The sequence below is a fragment of the Quercus robur genome, chromosome 7, assembly GCF_932294415.1.
Source record: "Quercus robur chromosome 7, dhQueRobu3.1, whole genome shotgun sequence".
Lineage (NCBI taxonomy): Eukaryota > Viridiplantae > Streptophyta > Magnoliopsida > Fagales > Fagaceae > Quercus > Quercus robur.
Genome location: NC_065540.1, coordinates 46,164,080 through 46,185,491, shown reverse-complemented (window position 1 = coordinate 46,185,491; position 21,412 = coordinate 46,164,080). Strand labels below are relative to the sequence as shown.

General features: G+C 35.8%; 2 protein-coding genes across 10 annotated transcripts in view; one reads left to right on the top strand and one right to left on the bottom strand.

Moving 5' to 3' along the window:
* The first annotated feature begins 8,513 nt into the window (after positions 1 to 8,513).
* On the top strand, positions 8,514 to 15,580 carry LOC126693683 (uncharacterized). 8 transcript variants are annotated; one of them, XM_050389788.1, is made up of 13 exons: positions 8,514 to 8,671; positions 9,873 to 9,928; positions 10,070 to 10,138; positions 10,241 to 10,575; positions 11,142 to 11,339; positions 11,452 to 11,664; positions 11,763 to 11,978; positions 12,072 to 12,284; positions 12,391 to 12,744; positions 12,843 to 13,055; positions 13,161 to 13,337; positions 13,635 to 13,829; positions 14,126 to 15,580. In XM_050389788.1, the coding sequence occupies exons 2-13, from the start codon at positions 9,892 to 9,894 to the stop codon at positions 15,155 to 15,157; spliced, it is 3,252 nt and encodes a 1,083-aa protein (XP_050245745.1). In that variant the 5' UTR covers positions 8,514 to 8,671; positions 9,873 to 9,891; the 3' UTR covers positions 15,158 to 15,580. The 8 variants fall into 8 exon arrangements, with proteins under 8 accessions (XP_050245745.1, XP_050245746.1, XP_050245743.1 ...); XM_050389789.1 differs by having other exon boundaries at positions 9,873 to 9,951; positions 12,132 to 12,284; XM_050389786.1 differs by having other exon boundaries at positions 9,873 to 9,951; positions 12,072 to 12,278.
* A 2,073-nt stretch (positions 15,581 to 17,653) lies between these two features.
* LOC126693682 (uncharacterized) overlaps positions 17,654 to 21,412 on the bottom strand; it is a 40,760-nt gene continuing 37,001 nt past the window's right edge. The window contains exons 1-5 of one of the 2 annotated variants that reach the window (XM_050389782.1): positions 20,249 to 20,446; positions 19,244 to 19,286; positions 19,059 to 19,150; positions 18,876 to 18,977; positions 17,654 to 18,102 (exon numbers count right to left, since the gene is read on the bottom strand). In XM_050389782.1, the coding sequence (XP_050245739.1) occupies positions 18,046 to 18,102; positions 18,876 to 18,977; positions 19,059 to 19,150; positions 19,244 to 19,286; positions 20,249 to 20,323 (369 nt within the window). In that variant the 5' untranslated portion in view covers positions 20,324 to 20,446 and the 3' untranslated portion in view covers positions 17,654 to 18,045. Of the gene's footprint in view, positions 18,103 to 18,875; positions 18,978 to 19,058; positions 19,151 to 19,243; positions 19,287 to 20,248; positions 20,447 to 21,412 lie in introns of those variants that run through there. The other variant, XM_050389783.1, reaches the window with a different exon arrangement.

Below are 21,412 nucleotides of genomic sequence, written 5' to 3'. Positions count from 1 at the left end.
GGGTGGACTGCTCAAGTAACGCTTTAGTTCCTGGAACACTGCTTCGCATTTGTCGGTCCAAGTGAAAGCCTACTTCAAGGTCTTGAAAAAGGGCAGGCATTTGTCTGTAGCCCTAGAGACGAACCTGTTTAAAGCTGCTATCCTTCCTGTGAGTTTTTGAACTTCCTTAACAGTCTTGGGTGACGTCATGTCGATAATGGCTCGCACTTTCTCTAGGTTTGCTTCTATTCCTCTTTGGGACACCATGAATCCCAGGAATTTTCCCGAAACTACCCCAAAAACACACTTACTTGGATTCAACCTCATCTGGTGTTTTTTAAGGGTTGCAAACGTCTCCTTCAGGTCGTCCAGATGTGTGAGCTCTTCCTTACTCTTGACGAGCATATCGTCCACGTACACTTCCATGTTCCTGCCAATCTGTTGACTGAACATTTTGTTCACCAACCTTTGATACGTAGCCCCAGCGTTCTTCAATCCAAAAGGCATTACCTTGTAACAGTAGAATCCTTGACTTGTGATGAAAGCGGTCTTCTCCTAGTCTTCCTCAGCCATCCTTATCTGGTTATATCCCGAGAAGGCGCCCATGAACGTCAGTAACTTGTGCCCGGTTATAGAGTCCACGAGCTAGTCTATTCTCGGTAGAGAGAAGCTGTCCTTTGGGCATGCCTTGTTCAGGTCGGTGAAGTCTACACACATCCTCCATTTTCCATTTGCTTTCTTTACTAGGACGACGTTTGCGAGTCATTCAGGATAGTACACTTCCCGGATGAACCCTGCCGTCAAGAGTTTGGTAACTTCCTCTGCAACTGCTTGATCTCGTTCTGGGGCGAAGGTTCTTCGTCTTTGCTGGACGGGTTTCCGTTCCGGGTTCACATTCAACTTATGCTGGATGACTTCTGGAGTTATGCCCGGCATGTCCTCGTGGCTCCATGCGAAGACATCTAGATTCTCTTTAAGGAACCTTATGAGTCTCGTTCTCATCTCGGGGCTTAACGTCGTTCCTATCTTGGTCGTCTTGTTCGCTTCTTCTTCTACCAATTCCACTGTTTCCAGGGCCTCCATTCTGTCTTCTTCCTTTTCTTCAATCATCCACGTGTGGTTCTCCTTCGCAGTCAGGACGGCTTGATAGCATTCTCTTGCCAGGACTTGATCTCCTTTCACTTCACCGACGCCATTATCTGTTGGGAATTTTACCTTCAAACAGTAGGTGGACGTCGCCACTTTCCACTTGTTGAGCGTGGACCTCCCAATGATGACATTGTAGGATGAGGGGCAGTCCACCACTAAAAAGTCTATCTGACGGGTCAACTGCACCGAGTAGGCCCCCGCCGTCACTGTCAATGTCACTATGCCCTTGGGGTATACCCTGTCTCCGCTGAAGTTGACGAGTGAAGAGTCAAAAGGGTGCAGTCTCCTCGGATCTAGTCTCAACTGCTGGAAGGCTGGAAGGTAGATGATGTCTGCGAAGCTGCCATTGTCGACGAGGATCCTCTTGGTATTGAATCCTTCTATATTCAGCATTATGACCAAGGGATCGTTGTGGGGCTGCTTCACTCCTATGGCGTCTCCTTCATTGAAGGACATGTCCTGGTATGTTCGTTTGTGCTTAGACAGAGGTATGGTGTGGACACTATTTACCTGCCTCTGGTATGCCTTCTTAAGTGATTTAAATGATCCTCCTGAAAATGGCCCTCCTGTAATCATCTTTATCTCCTCGATCACCTTGTGCGGAGGTTGGGACGGACGATCGTCATCCTAGGAAAAGGACTCATGTTGGCTTTTATTATCGTCCCTGAATTTACTATATTCTCCCTTCTTCACATATTTCTGTAATTTCTCTTTCCGTATCAACTCCTCTATCTGCTCCTTTAGGTCTCTACAATCTTCCGTGTTGTGGCCGTGATCTTTGTGGAACCGGCAGTACTTGTTTTTGTCACGGACATTGGGGGATGAGTGCAATGGTCTGGGCCATTTGAGATAATGCTCATCCTTGATTTGCGTGAAAATTTTGTCAACAGGCATAACCAAAGGAGTAAATCTTACCGTCCAAGGACTTTTATCATCTTTCCTCCTATTCCCGTCATTGTTCCGACGGTCCGGTCGCTCTCTCTTTTGCCCCCTACGGTCGTCTTCTTTCTTTGCCTTGTCTCCTGGCTTCTCTGCATCCTTTATGGTTGCAAAAGCATCTTCAGCGTTTATGTACTTCTGTGCTTTCAAGAGCATTTCCGCCATCGTCTTTGGTGGATTCTTTGGGAAGGAGGCCACGAGATCTCTGGACCTCAGTCCCGTTTTGAAGGTCGTCAGTTGCACCTTGTCATCGGCTTCGTCCACCTCCAGAGTCTCCCGGGTGAAGCGTTTAACTTATGACCTCAGAGTTTCCTTCTCTCCCTATCTAATGGTGAGTAAGTAGTCTACCGGCCTCTTTGGACGTTGCCCCCCTATGAAATGGCGCAAGAAGACATTACTCAATTGCTCGAAATTGTCTACGAACGAGGTCGGCAACTTTGTGAACCATTCTCTTGCAGCTCCTTTGAGAGTGGTGGGAAAGGAACGACATAGTATCTCGTCAGGTGGTTGTTGAAGACCTAGAGTCATCTTGAAGGTACTAAGATGATCTTGAGGGTCCCTGAGTTCGTCGAACGGCTCAAGTTGAGGTAAGTGAAACTTTGACGGTACAGGGCATTCAAGTACCGTCGTGGTGAAAGGCGAATCCTTAGCCCTTACCATTCTGTCTACGCTTCGGTCCGTCTTTTCCTTAATGGCGCTCCTCAGTTCGTCCATCTCCTTCCTCATCTCTCGAAGGAGATCTGAATTCTGCTCGTCCGGAGTAGTTGGCCTCTGAGGGATACCCCTCCTATGGCTATCCCCTTCTCCTTCCAAGTTACCCTTGGACTGGTTCTCTTCCTGTTGAGCCTGTTGGACCTACTGGAGTCGTAGCTTCATTTCCTGGTTTTGCTTGGTGAGTTCTTCAATGGTGGCTGTAAGGGCTTGAACTTGTTAGGCTAAGGCTGCTGAATCTGAATTGGGTTCCATCTGAATGTAGAGGGTTGATGGAAACTATGTTTTCAAATTTGAATCTGAAAATGTCTTCCCCACAGATGGCGCCAAACTGATGAAGCGTGAATTCGTCAGTCGAAATGGGCAGATGGAACTCCCCATCAGCACCAATGTATCCTTTAAAAGTGTCACCGGTGTGGTGCTTGGCACAACGCCTCCGATGCCAAAGTTAGAACAAAAAAGCAATTCGCGAAATGGAAATGAATGAACAAGAATAGTAATGGGTACTTTCTTAGAGTATCAGTATCTGTACCTTCTGCTGATAATGTGAGAGCTTTATATATGTGGTTTTGGTTGCTAGCCATTGGAGCGTTAATGCCTTTCTTAGTAACGCCTCTTGCCCAATAATGGGACTTTTAATAGGCTCCCAACGGTCTGTTTCGCTGGTTTCGTAATTGCTCAGGTTACTGGCTGGTTTCATTGAATGATTTTCCTGGCTTCGTCAGTAATGACTGATTTTCTCGTCACTAGGGATGACCTCGTCATTAGTGTTGACTTCGTCAAGGTGATGCATTCTCGTCACTCCCATCAAGTGATATTCAAATTCAAGTTCCTTATTTGATGACAAGACATTTTTTAGTTGAGCCAATTATGGTTTTGAATTGTTAGTTAGTAGTGATGTGAATTGTTCATCTAAGTACCTTAGTTCAGCTACGAAATTCTCTTCGTTTAAGTTCATTCGTTCTTTTTCATCTTGCAAACTCCAGCAATAACCTTCCAACCTTGGGGAGGACGACTCTGGACTATGGAAGAACGATACCTCCAAATGGAAAGGAGTGACCTTTTTAACCAAACAACATGATCTACACTACACAACCATCATCTTCAAATATGGGCATGAATCTCAAGATTCCTGCTTTCCATCATTGTCATCACGTCCATTATATGATGACTTCAATAAATGCAGAAAATCAAGATGGAGGTGATTAGAAACTAACTTTATATAAAGACCATATAACACCACTCTAAAGTTATGAGAGAAAACCCCATGGGAACTCGTGTTTTCTATATTTTTTTTTTTGTATTTGTGAGTTTTGTCGTAAATTTCGGAGAAGTTTATGCTGGCACTATATATACCGATACCACTTTGATTGAGTGCTATCTTCTTACAAGTCTTCCAAAGCTTACGTTTGAATGAGTTGCACACTGGGACTCTTCACCACCAACTAGTATTGTTAATTTGTTAAGCATTTTTATTCTCGTGCATTGGTTAGTTGTATTGTTAATTGGATCTTGATAAGGAGTGTTCTTTTTTTGAAAAGAAAAGAAAAGATAAGGAGTGTTCTAAGGGCATAGGTTAAAGTAGCTCATTTAATAATATGATGAAGTTTTAAAGAGATTAGAATTAGATAGCTCACTTAATGGAATATTTTGGCCATTTTATGTGTAGTAACTATGTTAAAATCCTAATTCTGTCATTTGTCTTAATTTAAATGTGTTAAATAAACTCAAAAGTACAAGAAGAATGACATTAGCAAATTACAAGATTATTCGAGTATCTTCACGATACAATTACTAGTGATTTTTGGATTGAATGGCATATAAAGCTTCATAGGTGGATGAACTTGGAGTATGGTCCTCCTTTTCTATAATAATAATAATAATAATAATACAAATCACTTTCTTTCTTTTTTTTTTGTTAGTTAGGGTGTTGCGGGTTTGTGATTTATCATATGATTAGAGGGATAAGAATATTGAATTAAAGAATTGATTATTAAATACGTTCAGTGGCATAATCCACGTGGCTTTCAATAATAAAGGTGATTAGAACATGACTCTTATTAATAAAGGTGATTGGATTATCATGAGATTAGGGTGAGATACCTATAACCGTTAAGGTTGAATTCGAATGCTTCCTTGGGATTAAGGTCAACATCTTGAATTCGAATCCTCGTATGTACACAATTGTCATGATGGCTATCAATTGACGCTGCTAGGACTTCGATGGGGTTGAGGCTATCAATGACTAAACTTACTCGAGGGACTATTTAGTATTTATGCTTCTCCCAATTAGACCACTTAAGTATTAATTCTTCACTATCTACTAGGATTAATCAAAGTTGCGACTAGGATTGTGCATGGTTTAGGTTACCTTGTTTGAGGACTAAAGTTTCAACTAAATTGCCACTAACCTACCAACCTCAATTAGGAGGTCGGTTGAAAAATTGGATGGTTTCAACTCAACAAGTTAAAGCATGAGAGCTTTTGTTCTGTGTTATATACTAAATTCGGAAATTATTTTAACATTTGTGGATAAATCTCATAGGTTGTATTTCCTCAAAATCCTATAAGTCACTAAATGAAAAACGCAATTATTGGGGGAAATAAGCACATTTGATTAATGGACACTGCAGGTTGCATTTCAAGATCGTACTTATGTCCCATTGCAACTTTTAATATTGTCGTTGGGTTCTCTTCAGCTGTTATTTTTAAATTACCCTCACATTTTGTTGAACCCTCCTTTTTACCCTTTTCACTAACAAGAAATGCACACAAATAGAATTCTTGTTCTCTATTCTCGCATCCGAACCCCTCAACTCTCTAGCTCTCTTAGAGAATTGTAGTGAGAGACTCCATTTTACAATATAACACCTACATAGATATGCCCCTAAATTGAGCTTAATATTATCGTGAGGTACAGATTGGTATGGAGGAGTTTAGGGCAAATGAGATGGATCATCGGGTTCGCATGTGGATGCATGAGTGGATAAGAAAGAAGAAAAAAAAAAGGAGTTATAGCATGTTCATTAATGCAGAGAAAGAGTTAAATGTCATTAAATGTAGTTATTAATTAGATCATTATTGCGGGAGAAAATTAAATGAGTTATGATTATTGACAATAAATCAATAATAATAATAATAATAATAATAACAATTATTATTACTTTTCTTAAGGAAAAAGATAACAAGTTAGAACCCGTTACAAGATACTTTATCCTTTTTGGTAATTTGCTTCTCAAAGATTGGTTTTGGTAGGTGTTGACCGAAATCAAACTATTGAAACCACACGTTTTACTTAATGTTACCAAACACTCTCAAAATTTTTAAAATGTCCATTTTTATTCAACAATTATTAAAACAACCACTTTTTTTCCTCTAAAAACCCAATTTCAAGAAGTTTTACCAAACTTACCCAAGTGACCATTTCTCTGTACATCAAAGTACACAAGTCTTAAACCAGGAGTACCATATTCATGTCATTATTTATGTTTACAAATATGTTTGGGAAAGTATAATTTTTTTTTTTTCATTTTAACTATGTAAATTATGGAGATAATGAAGAAAAAAACTTAAATATAATATGGGATAAAGACAATAGAGGGAAATGTGTATATATATATATGTGTGTGTGTTTATATAAAAGGCCAACTAGAACAAAATTTTTATACATTTTTCATTAATATATATGAGTCAATTAGGTCTTGACGGTTTTTAAAAGACTCAACTAGCCACCCAACCTAACCTGCTACTTAATGGTTAAACCCTCCCAACCCACAAGAAAATCGATATTATATCCATGCAAGTCACTATGTGGTGAAACAAGTTGGGCAATACCAAAGGTGAAACAAGTTGGGCAATACCAAAGTTACGTACCTAATTGCTACTATGATCATGTTCTACAAAGATTTTCCACAAATTGGTTGCCTCCATGTCTTTTTTATTTAGAGAAAAGAAAAAAAAGAAAAAAGAATAAGAAAGAGATGCCTTTGTACAATTCTTTTAATATAGCATTACATGTGGTTAGCAAGCATTATTTTTTAATGTGAAAATTCATCATACAGAGTACCTTGTTCATCATGGATTATGACTTTTCATTTCCTAATCTAAATGGACAAGAAAATTAATGGTGTCTTAATTTTGAAAAATGTTCTCATAGGATGCATTATTAAGGTAACCACAGTGTAGAATTGATTTTACAGATTTAAATTTGGTTAGTATTAAGCCCCTTTCGTGTAGATGTTTGCTTGCATTTAAGTATAGTAATGGGTTTAGTTTAGTGTGTGGGCTATGGTTTCCCTTCCAAGTAACAATTTATATTGTGAAAATAGTGCTTAGGAGCATGTTACTATCTTACTATCTTAGCTAATAAAACAGGAAGGGAAAAAACAAAAATGAAGAAAGAAGTTATTGATCTAATCTTAAACTAGCTAGTGACAATTGTAGGTAGCTATTTGCACCTATGAAAGCATTTAATTTTATATGAATATTATGGACAGTCATTTTCATTTTGTATCTTACGTAACAATATAAAAGAAAGAATTTGCATATGACACAATCTTAAATTGGTAATACACAAGCTGTCAACTAAAATGGCCTTAAAGCACTGGCTAACCATTTTTAACATGTTATTTTATTTTTTTGTTGAAAAGGTTAACATTTTCGGGAATACACTTTAAAGTAAATAAACTAAATATAACAAAGCTCATAGTAATTTCATTGAACTTTACTCCCCACTTGATGAAACGTGTAATCAAAAAAAAAAAAAAAAACATATATATATATAGAGAGAGAGAGAGAGAGAGCGAAAATAGTATAGTTATTAGTTCAAAATTTTAATTACTTTTTTTACTTGAAAAATGTTGAAGTGATTATGAGTTTTATTGAGAAATGCTTACAAACTCATATGACAATGGTTACAATTTGTGTTACATCAAGCATATATTAATTAAATTTCTTAATTGTAGAGTAAAACCCAGGCATGTATATTCAATTCTTTAATTAAACTCAAACACATAGTTATACTTTTTAATGAAGCATAAACAATCTTTTCTTTTCTAAGAAAACTTTAAATTGATGGAATTATGTGTTTGAATTTAATGTTTGTAATGTCAACCGCGTTATTTTTAAAGCTAATGTAATAAAAGTGCTCTAACTCATCTTCTTTTTCCTCCCCTCTTTTTTCGATAAATCTTAAACTCACACGTCATAACCAAAACTGCATGCAACAATTTACTTACTTTTAGTACCTTCTTTTTCCTACCTAATCTTGATTTTGAAAAGGTGTAGAAAGTTCAACTAAATGAAACCATGGAGAGTTGTTTCGTCATATACATAAAAGATTCAACAAAATCTGTGGTAAATTACTTTTTAAACCTTACATTTTAAAAGATATAACAAATTACAAATTGCAAATTAAACCCTTTTTATTTATCTATTTATTTATTTTTAAAAAAAAACCGCTTCCATGAGGTTTAAAATTGAATATGAGTTAAAATATAGGGGTTCAATTTATTATACTCATAAATCCTAAGGTTTAAAATATAAATTATCCAAGAATTTATTAATCTTTTAATGGTAAGGGCCCACCAAAACTTCTCCACTATACTTAAAACATAAAACAGACATAACAAATTCCAGACCAGTTAACCCGCCACTACAAAAAATAATTTGACCATATTGCCCTCAATTAGCCAATTAATTTCCTATATATGCCCACCCAGCTCTCACTCTCACTCTTACTCTTACTCATACTCAGTCACTCTCACTCACTCTCAGTTACAGCTTTTCTCTCTCTAGAAACAAAAAACTCATAACATTTTCTCTCTCTAAAATCGAGATTCCGAAACCCTAGAAACTCAATTGGAGTTTCTGTCACAGAAAACTCTAACCTGAGGTATATATATATATATATATATATTAATATATATAATCATATAATTTTGTGTGTGTGTTTGGTTTTCGAGAAAAAAGGAAAAGAAAAGAAAAGTACATTTTGTAGTCTGTGGACTTTGTTTGGTTCCCGAGAAAAAAAGAAGAAGCTACTTTTCTATCAAAGGATTCATTTTGAACGTTGAACACCAAAAAAAAAAAAAAAAAAATTGTTAATTTGTGAACTTTCATTTCTTTGAATGCTTCAAATTAATTGAAAAATTTATGGTCTTGGAGTTGGAGTGCTTCTTCGTTGATCATAATACTTGTAAGTCACTTCAGCTATAGAAAAATGATAGAATTGACTAATTAAGTAATTATTTACTGTTATTGTTGGAGGTTTTGATCAATTTTTTGCTATCAGTTTGTATTATGGCTTAGTATTATGTTATTATTGTGAGTAATCTTTGCTTATTTTTCAGTACAACTTGATTTGGATTATTGCTTTTATTACCACTTTGTTCAAGAAATTAACTCTTTTATGTGATTCCTACTTGTTGAATTACCCTGAAACTAATTTATTTGGGTTATTGCTTTAGTATTTGATCTTGATCAATATTTGCTTTACACATTGCCTAAGTTTTTCTTACTCCTTTGTTGAGGAAGAGATAGTTTGCTTGCTTGTTAATTTTCTAATTGTATAGGATGCTACATTAATTTAAATTTTTGCTCAAAAGACCATTTCGCCGAGTTCTTCTTGTGAATTTTTTTTTTCAGGGCTTTAGTCTTCTCATCAAGTAAATAGCTTTTGCCTAAATCCCACTAATTGTATTACCCTGGACTCTAATTAATCTGAATTTTTGGTAGAGTATTTGCCTTTTGTCTTTTATCAATATTTGCTTAATACACAGTTCAAGTATTCGTCTTCAGGTGTTAAAATAGTGTGCTAATATATGTGGTTGAAATAAATTTTGTTTATTAAGCTATTGAGTTTCTTGACCTGATTGTGGAAATTTTTGTAATCCTGGGTTGAACAGATTTGGTCAATTTTCGTATGAAATATTGTTTCCCATACTATTAAGAAGCTAGTGTATTCTTAGACCAATTTTGGTAAATAACCATGGAGGTCCTATAATTCATTATGAAACCTCCATATTTCACTCAAATATTTGAAATTCTCTTATATTAATGGGTGAATCACAATGTTATCATTATTTGCATTTCAGGATAAGGTTCTTGAAAATCATGGTTTTCGACCTATGGGGCTCGTCATATCAACCAGGTTTACAAAACCTCTGCAGTCAAGTTTAGTTTTTGATTTTGTATAACTATTGTTTCAGATTGAACTCTTGAAGTAATACATCATATTGAATATGTAAATTTTTGTTGTAATATATGTTGAATTTGGATAATTACTTTTCAGTTGATCAAGAAAGCAGTTATAGTATGCAATCTGGATGGCAGTGCGACTTTTACTTTGGTTATGGATATGGTATATTTATGTTCCTTCTCATCTCTGCATTCTTATTGGTGTTTTTTCTTGTTAAATCCATGTTTCGTCTACATCTACGCTAATCATTTCCTGTGGTTGTAGATGTGATAGAAGAAGATGCTTTGAATGAGAAATCTTGTGTACAAGTGTTGGGGATTTTGATCACTAAGGCAGATGGTGAGATTCATGAACTTGAAAAAGATCTTGTATCCCTTCAAAGTGAATTAGCATGGGGAGAAGATGAAGAATGGTCTGAATTATGCTGTAATGCTTTGACAGAAAAGATTAATTACCTAGACATTTCAATAAGGAGTTTGAAAAATACCAATGAGAATGATGTTGAGGTTCAGTTGCTAATGCATAGAGGACCTGCTGAGGGAGTACATGAAATAGTGAAGGCTCTACTCAGAAATTGTTTCCAAAAGAAAGATGAGCAGGTTTGAGTAGAAAATTTCTCATTATGTTTTCCTTAATATTCTGCCTGCTCTGTTATTTTGCTTCAAGAAAATATGCTTATGAAAATATACTGCTCGTAGAAATTGGGGACCATATTGTCCCTCATTAGTTGGCTGCAGTGCATTGAGATAATGTGGAGTATATGTTCATACCAGTTGGGTTTGAGTTGTTGAATTGCTGTTTAGCCTGTGTATCATATTAAGGGATGGGTAGCAAAGAAAGTATAGTAAGGAGTTCATATTTTTGTTAATATTATTCAAAATATCTTTGAATATTAGAGAAGTGATCAGATCTTAAATATCCTAATTGTCTATAATATAGACTTCAAACTAGAACAGAAGTATTGTTATTGGTTGTCAGCAGCAACATAATGTTTTCATCTCATTTGTTTATCTTTTTAACTTGCTCTGAAACCAAATTTGACGATACTAATTTGCAGATTCTCCCATCCCCCAAAATTTTATGTAGATTATTTTCACAAACCAGTCTTCTATTTGGATTGTGGCATCAGTGCTTGTTGTGATTTCTTTTTGTTGTCAATGGTCAGCCTGCAGAAATTGCAATAAAAAATTCAGGTAAAAATGTTTTGCCAATTGCACCCAAAAAGAGGGAAATGTTGAGCGACTCCAATTTGAAAATCCCCAGTGAGAAGATTGAAGAACACAATTCCACTACTACAGCAGATGAGAAAATTTTAGGCTCATCATCCATGCCTGACAAAAACAGAACAGATAATGATGAAAAGGTCAAGGCACTTCCCCCTCCCACTTCTGCTCTTAGTTTACCTGTGCCTAGATGCACTCTCTCTCTCTCTCTGACACCCCTTCCCTCTCTCTCTTTATGTTGTCAATGGTCAGCCTGTAGAGATTGAAATAGAAAATTCAAGTAAAAGTGTTTTGCTGCATGAAATTGGCCACTCTGACATGGAAATGTTGAGTGATTCCATTCTGGAAATCATAAGTGAGAAGGTTGAAGAACACAATTCCAGTCCTACAGCAGATGATAATATTTTAGGCTCATCATCCAAGCCTGACAAAAAGAGAACAGATCATGGTGTGAAGGCTAAGAATGTACTGCCTCCTCTCTCTATTATCTGTACATGTACCTAGGTGCTCTCTCTCCTCTTTGACACCCCTTCCCTCTCTCTCTCTTTTTTGTCAATTGTCAGCCTGCAGAAATAGCAATAAAAAATTCAAGTAATGATGTTTTGCCACATGCAACTGGCCACTCCAACAAGAAAAAAATGTTGGGCGAATGCAATTTGAAAATCAAGAGTGAGGAAGTTGAAGAACACAATTTCATTCCTATGGTAGATGATATTATTTTAGGCTCATCATCCAAGCCTGAAAAACAGAGAACAGATCATGGTGAAAAGGTCACGAAGGTACCGCCTCCTCTCTCTACTCTCTGTACATGTGCCTATGTGCTCTCTCTCTTTGACACCCTTTCCTTCTCTCTCATTGTTGTCAATGGTCAGCCTGCAGAAATTGCAATAAAAAAATCAATTAACAATGTTTTGCCACATGCAATTGGCCAGTCGAACAAGAAGAAAACATTGAGTGATTCCAATTTGAAAATCAAGAGTGAGGGAGTTGAAGAACACAATTCCACTCCTACAGCATATGCTATTATTTTAGGTTCATCATCCAAGCCTGACGAAAAGAGAACAGATCATGGTGAAATGGTAAAGGTACTGCCCCCATGTTGCTCTGCTCTTAGTTTATCTGTGCCCATGTCCTCTCTCTCTCTCTCTCTAACACCCCTTCCCTCTCTCTCTTTTTGTTGTCAATGGTCAGCCTGTGGAAATTGCAATGAAAAATTCAAGTAAAAATGTTTCACCGCATGCAATTGGTCACTCCAACAAGAAGAGCGATTACAATTCAGGTCCAACAGTAGATGATATTATTTTAGGCTTATCATCCAAGCCTACCAAAAAGAGAACAGATCATGGTGAAAAGGTCAAGGGTAACAATGTTTTGCCACATGCAATTGGCCACTCCAACAAGAAGAAAATGTTGAGTGATTCCAATTTGAAAAACAAGAGTGAGGAAGTTGTAGAACACAATTCCACTCCAACAGTATATGATATCATTTTAGATTCATCATCGAAGCCTGACGAAAAGAGAACAGATCATGGTGAAAATGTAAAGGTACTGTCCTTGTGTTGTTCTGCTCTTAGTTTACCTGTGCCCATGTCCTCTCTCTATCTCACCCCTTCCCTCTCTCTCTCTTTGTTGTCAATGGTCAGCCTGCAGAAATTGCAGTGAAAAGTTCAAGGAAAAATGTTTCACCTCATGCAATTGGTCACTCCAACAAGAAGAAAATGTTGAGTGAGTCCAATTTGAAAATCAAGAATGGGGAAGTTGAAGAACACAATTTCACTCCTATGGCAGATGATATTATTTTAGGCTCATCATTCAAGCCTGACAAAAAGAGTACACATCATTGTGAAAGGGTCAAGGTACTGCCCCCTTGTTCTAATCTCCGTTTACCTGTGTCCATGTCTTCTCTCTCTCTCTCTCTCTAACACCCTTTCCCTCTCTCCTTTTTTGTTGTCAATGGTCAGCCTGCAAAAATTGTAATGAAAAATTCAAGTAAAAATGATTCACCGTATGCAATTGGCCACTCCAACAAGAAGAAAATGTTGAGCGATTACAATTCCAGTCCAACAGCAGATGATATTATTTTAGGCTCATCATCCAAGCCTGAAGAAAAGAGAACAGATCATGGTGAAAAGGTCAAGGTATTGCCCCATCTCTCTTGTGCTCTTTTTTTACCTGTGCCTATGTTCTCTCTCTCTCTCTCTCTGTGACACCCCTTCCCTCTCTCTCCCATCTTTTTATAGCAAGTCTGGACCTAAGACTTTCCTTGACACCACCCCACCCATTTACTAGTTGAAGACTTGGTGGAACCTTTAGCTTGAATCATTGGGTTACTACAATGAGACTGAGATTAGGTGGTCCTAGTGACTTATCACCACTGAAGTGTCCTTAGTCGATCCTAATTCTTTTTTTCCTGTCTTTCCCTCTTACACGAATAGCCTGCAACAACTATTGGGAAGGATTCTAGCTCTGATGCTGTTAAAGATGCAGCTGGCTTCTCCTTTGGTAAAAGTGACTTGAATGTTTGTGGAAATGAAGTCAGACAATATGATTCTACTGCTGCTGACAAAAATAAAACCTTAAATTCATCTTCGAGTCCTGAAGGCAAGGAAAATATTCCAAAAACAGATGAGGTACTAGAAGCTCTTTTCTTCACTTAATTTGAATCAATTGATTAGTATATAGTTAATACAAACTGAGATATTATACACCCTTGGGCCTTGTTTCAAGTAGAGAAGGGGTTGAATGATGTTCGTACAAGTTTAAGGATCAAATCTTACGAATTAAAAGGGATAGAAAGAAAAAGGAAAGGAGAGAGATATAGAGAGGAAACTTGTGAGATCACAAGTTAAAATTCAACTTAACTCTTTTCACTTGCTTATACAGCTATTTATTTTTATTGTTAATATCTTTTTAAACCATTGCACAGCCTGCAAATGCTATTGTTAAAGGGAGTAGTGCACAGGCATCTAGACATGCAACTGGGTTCAACAGAAGGGAAAATGATTCTGATTCTGATTCTGAAATAGGCGCTTTCAGACAAGCAGGAGGTGGAAATCCTGATTTAGAAGTAAAGCTAAGTGACTTGACAGTGAAATTTGCCCATAAAGGGTGTGGCAAAGGATCAAAGATTGCTCCAACTGACAAAGTTGATGCTTCAGAATCATCTGCAAAGGCAGAATGCAAGAGGAAAATTCCTCCACTAAGAGTGAAAGTAAAAGAAACTGGACTCTTTTCCTTAACTTCACTTTCAGAGATGCCAGATCAAAGGATGCAAGAAACAACCGAGCTGCAACAGTTAGAGGGGAGGAAATCACAAGCAGAAGACGATCAGAAGGTTGAAGTTGCTTCTAATGGAAAGAGACCAATTTTAAATTTGCCTCTGAAGCCACCGAAGCTGAAGAAAAAGAGGAAAATTGAGTCAGATGGACCATGGATCGAAGGACCAGCTTTCTCATCCGTTGAACTTAAATCAATTTTTTCTACTGCAAAATCCAAGACCCAAAGAAAATCTGGAGTCAGCACCGACATTGTCATTTTAAATCAGTCTCATAATGAGGTCATTGAGGGATTAGTTCAGCCTGGCCAGTGTGAAGCCAAAAAGTCTAGTGTTGCTCCGGATGACAGCAAAATTTCAATTTCAGTATCACAGAAGAAAAGAAAGAAAACTTCAAATTTGCCAATGACTCTGAAGATTGAAGATTCAGTTGTTCATAAGGACCTCTCAAACTTGCCTGGGAATGCAGCTGATGATGGAAGTAAGGAAAATCTTCAGAACATCAAGTCCTACTCCTCGAATGACTCCCATACAGAGGCCTGGGCGCCAAAATTAGTGAACTTGATGGATTTGTCACTAAACGAACTGAAGCGCATTGCAAAGGAACAGAATCTGACAAAGTATCATAAGCTTAAAAAACAAGTACTGGTTGAACTGTTAGCAGAAAGACTGGGTTGTTGCTGATTATATGAGCGGGTGTACATATTGGTCATCTGCTTCATTTCCTTGTTTCTATAGGTGCCTTCTTTGTGATTGTCTGATGTTCCATGGAGTTTGAACGGTTCCATTTTTCTATTTAAAGACTCTTGAGGTATATCTTCATCATCCACAGTAGGAACTCAAAGAAAGGGGAAAAGAAGAAAAGAAAATATAGTATAATTGGGGTTTTTTTTTTTTTTTTTTTTTTTTTTTTTTTTTTTTTAAGTTTAGTTTTTAGATTTCATGAAATTATGTTTCATGTCTTACAAAGATATACCTTTGATGACGAAGATAATATCCCAACTGTAACAGGATGTCAAATTTGCCATCGATCTTATGGCTTATGAACTTGTGGCAGATCTTGAAATTAAGTACATGATGAGCTGGTGAAAACATGTTCTATTTGTAGACATGGCAAAACGGGCGGGTCGGGTCGGGTTCGGGTCGGGTCAATCGGGTCACGGGTCAAACGGGTCAAAAACGGGTCATTTTAAGCGGGTTGAAATCGGGTTCGGGTCAATCGGGTTGCGGGTTGGGTCGGGTTGACCCGTATTTTTCACATGAAATTTTTTATTTTTTTTATTATTATTTTTTTTTATAAAGAAAACAATATGTATTTGTCATTTGGATAGTTATGCAACGTATTACTTGATGTAAAATGCATTATTTTGCATCCACTACTTATATCAAGAATAAACTCAGTTAAACTTATTAATATTTATTCAATAATTTTAAAATTATACAAATCCTAACATTGCTATCTAAAACAAAACAACACAAAGAGAAGTAAAACAAATATACAAGTTTTATTTTTACACAATATCAACATCCCAAAAAAAATATTACAAATGACTTATTGGATAACTCATTTGATAAAGAATAAAAACATATAAGAAAGTTACAATTTTAAAAATTAATTTTATAATCTATTATCAATTGTGGTTGACACTCTATTTCAATTTGAGATATACATTAAAGTTTGATTGCTTACTTATTTATACCTAGTCTTTTTTATGAAGATCATATCATTGTTAAGCAGCACACACTCTAGGAAATATCATAATTTATTTTGAAAAGCCGTTTATTTTGAACATAAATTGTTAAAAAATAGATCTAAGCATTCATAATTTATGCTAATTTGATACTTTGGCTTTACTATTTTCACACTCGTGAATGTGTCTCACACATATCTACAATTTTAAATCTGTTTTTAACTTTACTGTAACCAGATTATCTTGGCATGTACTTTGCTATTTGATATCTAAAAATCTTTACTCATTACAGAGTGCTCAACCATTTATTTTTCAATTAATTTGCATGCAGTTATGTAAATGTATCAATTGTTTCCTTAAAACTCACAATAAACAATTAAACCAATGTTGTCTTAATTTCACTATTTTTTTTACCAAAAAAAAAAAGTTTTAAAAAAATGGTTCGGGTTCGGGTCGGGTCGCGGGTCGGGTCGGGTTGACCCGCACAAAACACGGGTCGGGTCACGGGTCAACCCGTTTTTGCTTCGGGTCAAAAAAATCGGGTTCGGGTCGGGTATTTTTCGGGTCGGGTCGGGTCGGGTCAGAAAATTCTGACCCGTTTTGCCATGTCTATCTATTTGTAATCACATTTCAATTGAAGGTTATGCCATTTTGTTTACAAAAAATCCTGGCCATGTTTGAGAAATCTCATTAGCTGGTTGGGCAAAATAAGGCCTTTTTCAGCAGTTTGTGACAACTTTTTTCACAATAAATTTCATAATTGTTGAACCGAACTACTGAGTGACGGAGAAAAAGTGGTGAATCCTAGCCCAATAATTGTAAAATTTGTTGAGAAAAAGGTTGTTTCTATAGCATTAACGATGTGCTTTCTAGCCGGAGGGGTAAAGAAAACAATAAATTCATAAATAAATATGGTTTCATGTTGCCCAACCAACGCTTGGAGTTGAGTTGAAATATAATTATGCCAAACAATTTTTTTTTTCTTTTTTAAAGGCGCTTAGAACATAAGTCTGAAATTTCATTATCGTTTAATCTGTTATTTTCCAAGTTGTCTTTGAAATTGCTATGCATGTTGCAGTCGCATTAATAATGTTTTAGTTATGTTTCTCACTCGCCCACACATACAGAACCATGCAAATTATATATATATATAATTCTTATAAGGTTTTTGTTTATCACAATCAATTGAGTTCCTGAGTTTTTTTTTTTTTTTTTTGGTAATACGAAGTTCCAGTTAAGGTTTCTGATGTTTTGGGGACTTAAAAATTTAATTCTTTTAGAGAACCAAAAGTTTTTCAAACGAGTTGTCCTGTAACTTGGAAGTATTCCATGATCTTAACCCACTTAAGCACAGCCCCAAATCCCCATACACTATTAACAAAGGGTCTGAAACTCTTAATTGATTTGGAGTTTTCTAGTTAGATATTAGTAAAACACAATAATTTCTTGCATTTATTTTATACATATAAGGAAATAGAATAGAGCCATAAAAAAAAAAAAAGTTCACTATTTTTGCATACACTTTTCAGTCTGGACAAAGAGCAAGTTCCATGAGATGGGGGACAATGAGCAAGTACAAGAAATTGACCCTGTGTTCAGCTTTACCGAACCCCAGAGAAAAGGGCACCATAATCCAAAATTAGAGAACATTCCTCTTAAGGCATTTGCAAGTACATTGACAAATCTATGTATGTTGTGTAAGATCACAACCACTATATTTTATAGATGGCAACCCGCAGAGATGCATATTAGACCACTTCTATATCGAGAAAATCATTAAATGATAAAGGGGCATCATATTAACATTCTAAAATATAATGTACCACAAGTTGTCCTTTCAGCTCACAATCTACTCATAGAAGTGCCATAAATTTGTCTCTCTCAGCTCACAATCTTAGAATCCTCCAACTTCGAGGCATCCAGCTTCCCTGTCAATACCTAAACAAAAGAAATTACACACACCAAATCAATTATTTCACATATCATTCATTAAAACAAGCCACCTAACTGAATAAAGGGTTTCAAATAGGCTAAAGTTTGAGATACAATCCATTCCCCATTGCAATTGCCTATGGGATTAATCATATAATAATAAAGTTGAAAACCCCCCCAAAAATATCAACACAATTTCTTGCCCTTGAAAGTTGAATATAAATTCCAAAAGCCTTTACCCTTCGACATTCAACCTTCAAGGAGAATGGGCACCCGTATATCACCTTTATGAGAACTTTAAATCTTACAAACAAAAACCTAGCTTTGTTTCTTAATATTAAAAATAATAATAAAACACCTTGCAAGCGAGGTAAGTTTTCTTTGGAAATTGATTTTTATTATACTTTGGTTCTATTAACACAGCAACATCAATTTTTTGTGTGTAATGTCACTCATCTTCTGTTAAACCACTCTTCTCTATGCTCTGAAAGCTACTTCAGAGAGAAGGGAAAAAGAAGTAGAAATGTCTCCTTTGTAACCAAAAAGTGTATTAGGTTTTGAAACCTATCTTTCTACTCCATGTAAAGAACACAGATAAGAACATTACATCCAAAAATGCAAAGAGAAAAACAGTCCCAAGCAATCCATTTTTCGGAAACTACCAGCCAAAAACACGTTGTAAGTTTCCAATAACTTTAATACACCTATAGACAATGTATATCTTTTAGTAATTATCCATTAATAGTGTGAAAGGAGGTTGAGAAATTACTAAAACTCACTTGCTCCATTTGCTCCAACTTGAGATCAGCCTCCTTTGCTGCCTTAACAAGATGGGTTATACGATATTGGAGTTTTGCATTTTCCACAGCAAGCTTTTGCGCCTGCAAGTCACAAGTAAAAATATTTTAGCTCTCTTCGATACTGTCCAAATTTGAAGAGAACACAATAGAAATTGGTAGAACCTTTGCTCGTTCTAAAACCAGCTCTGCATTAGCATCTTCAAGCTTTGACTGAAGTTCACTTATCAATTTCAAATGGTCCTCATTTTTAGCACCTGAACAAGTATGGACACATAGATAAAAAAAGTTAGGACCAAATTTTGTAGCTTGGAAATTTCATCGGTTCAGTAAAGTGCCTTGGGACCTACCCTTCTTATTTGTAAGGGCAGCTTCTAGTCTGGACAAGCGTTCCTATTATATAAAAACCAGCTAGTTAGCAAAATTCCAGCGTAAATTGGAAAGGGGAAAAACAAACCTATATTATTTACATTAGAAACATAAATACTTTTTTACTAAATGAATTGCATCTAAGATATAAAGTGCAAAAAAAAGAAAAAAAAAGCCACATGAAATCATTTTTTTATACAATTAATTTTAAAATTGGGTTGAATGGGAAGACATTTGGGACACCTGCAGCAGGTTCCTGACAAGCAAGTTTTTTTAAGGAAAAAACTTCCATCCAGTGATCTCCCGCGACACGTGACCATTTTAGGATACATATCGTGCTAGCTAGTGTCACCTCCAGTGAGAACTAGAGCCAAGCCAAACCCTTTTTTTAAATGGGTAAATTATAAACACGTTCACTGATTCTTGCTCTTATGGAAATCAAATTGTTCTTGTGGGCATAAAAATTTATGCCCAAACAATGTGATTTTCAACTTGCAAGCAATTCTAAATGAAAAGAAGATACTTTTTTGTATTCTTGTAATGAGGCTTCCAGTAGCCATCAAAAATCCAAGCAATTCATCTCTCACCACATACAACCTCTATGAGAAACAATGTGATAAAAACAAACCCTTTTTTAAAAAAAAATTTCGAAAACAAAAACATAAGAAGAGAGAGCATATATAAAAAATGCCCAAGTTTGAGTCCAACCAATCACAAGTTTAATTCCAAACTACTCAAACATGCTTTAATCTACATTCATATAAGCATACACAAAGACATAAAGGTCGTAAAATAAAAAATTAAAAAAAAAAAAAAACCCATACCATAAAAAAGTAAATAAAGCCCAGAATCATGAAACATATAATCAGAAATAGCGACTTATCAAAAACATCTTCAGATATAGAGAAAGAAAAAACCATTGGAATTCATCAAGAAAAGTTTTATAAAAAAAAAGAAAAAAAGAAATGAAAATAGGAGAAACCAACCTCAGATTCAGAAGCTCTTTGGTAAAAGGGCTCCAAGGTCTTTTCCAGGTGGCTTCGATTCTCAGATTCCCCCATTTTTCTTATTCCGTTGGGTTTTTTTTTTTTTTTTGGTAGGGGGGTGTCTTAGTTTTTTCAGAACGGCTTCTTCAACCGTCAACTGCGTTGGCGTGGTGCTCGGGTTTTAGAGGACAGAAAACGTGTATTGTGATTACCTTATTCTAGCTAGGGCTTCCTGGGCTTGGCAATGGCCCATATGGGTTTTGGCCCTTTGGGTTGTTTTTATGTGATTAAAAAAAACAAAACTCTTGCAAAGTAAATCTCATAGGATGAAACTATCTAAAAAGAGAAAATATTAAACACTTATTGACCAAAAAAAAAAAAAAAAAAACAGAGAAGACAAAAAATAATAATATAAGACCCAATCACATCAAAGCTATAACTTACCAAATCAAGCAAGCATTCCTAAGAACCACGTTGAATCAAAACATGAGATCATAGGACAATATTGGATTAGTTTTCAAGAAAAAAACTTTATAAAGTTGTAGGAATGGAAGTAAATGTAAGTACTACCATAAAACTGCATAAAACATTCTTACACGTAATCGCATGGTCCATCCCATCTTTTCAATTGCAGCATTCAGAGACGAAGGGAAAGACGGACTATTTTATTAAAGGAAGCAAATTGCAAACTTGGAAGTGTATACCATGGAGTAATAAAGATAACCATTTTTTTTTTTTTAACCCCACGTTTTAGGGTATTGGATATATACAAAATTTATCCTTATTTTTCTATCTTTATCACTACTTTTTGGGTAACTGTTTTTCTTCTTTCTTTATTTTTATTTTTATTTTTTAAAAAACGATGAATGACTGCTAAGGAGTTAATGGGTCTACTACAAAATTTGTAAATTTTTTTTTTAAAAAAAATGTATTTTTACCAAGTTATCCTTAAATTTTGAAAACCAACAGAAAATTGGTTCTATTTTGTAGATAATATTGTACATGGAAGTTACAGATGTATTTTTGCCACATTATCCTTCAGTTTTGAAAACCAACGTGAGTGTACTAGGAGTGTGGTCCTGTTTTGTAGATAGTGTTTTACGCGGAAGTTAAAAAAGTTTTTTTACCAAATTTTGCCTCTACTTAAACGTAGGTTGTAAGGGT

Bases quoted from the DNA above. Each gene is read 5' to 3' on its own strand.
- LOC126693683 (XM_050389784.1), top strand. From the start codon at position 9,906: ATGGGGCTCGTCATATCAACCAGGTTTACAAAACCTCTGCAGTCAA. The intron at 10,139-10,240 runs GTATATTTATGT...CTGTGGTTGTAG, and splicing joins TTACTTTGGTTATGGATATG to ATGTGATAGAAGAAGATGCT. The intron at 12,745-12,842 runs GTACTGTCCTTG...GTCAATGGTCAG, and splicing joins ATCATGGTGAAAATGTAAAG to CCTGCAGAAATTGCAGTGAA.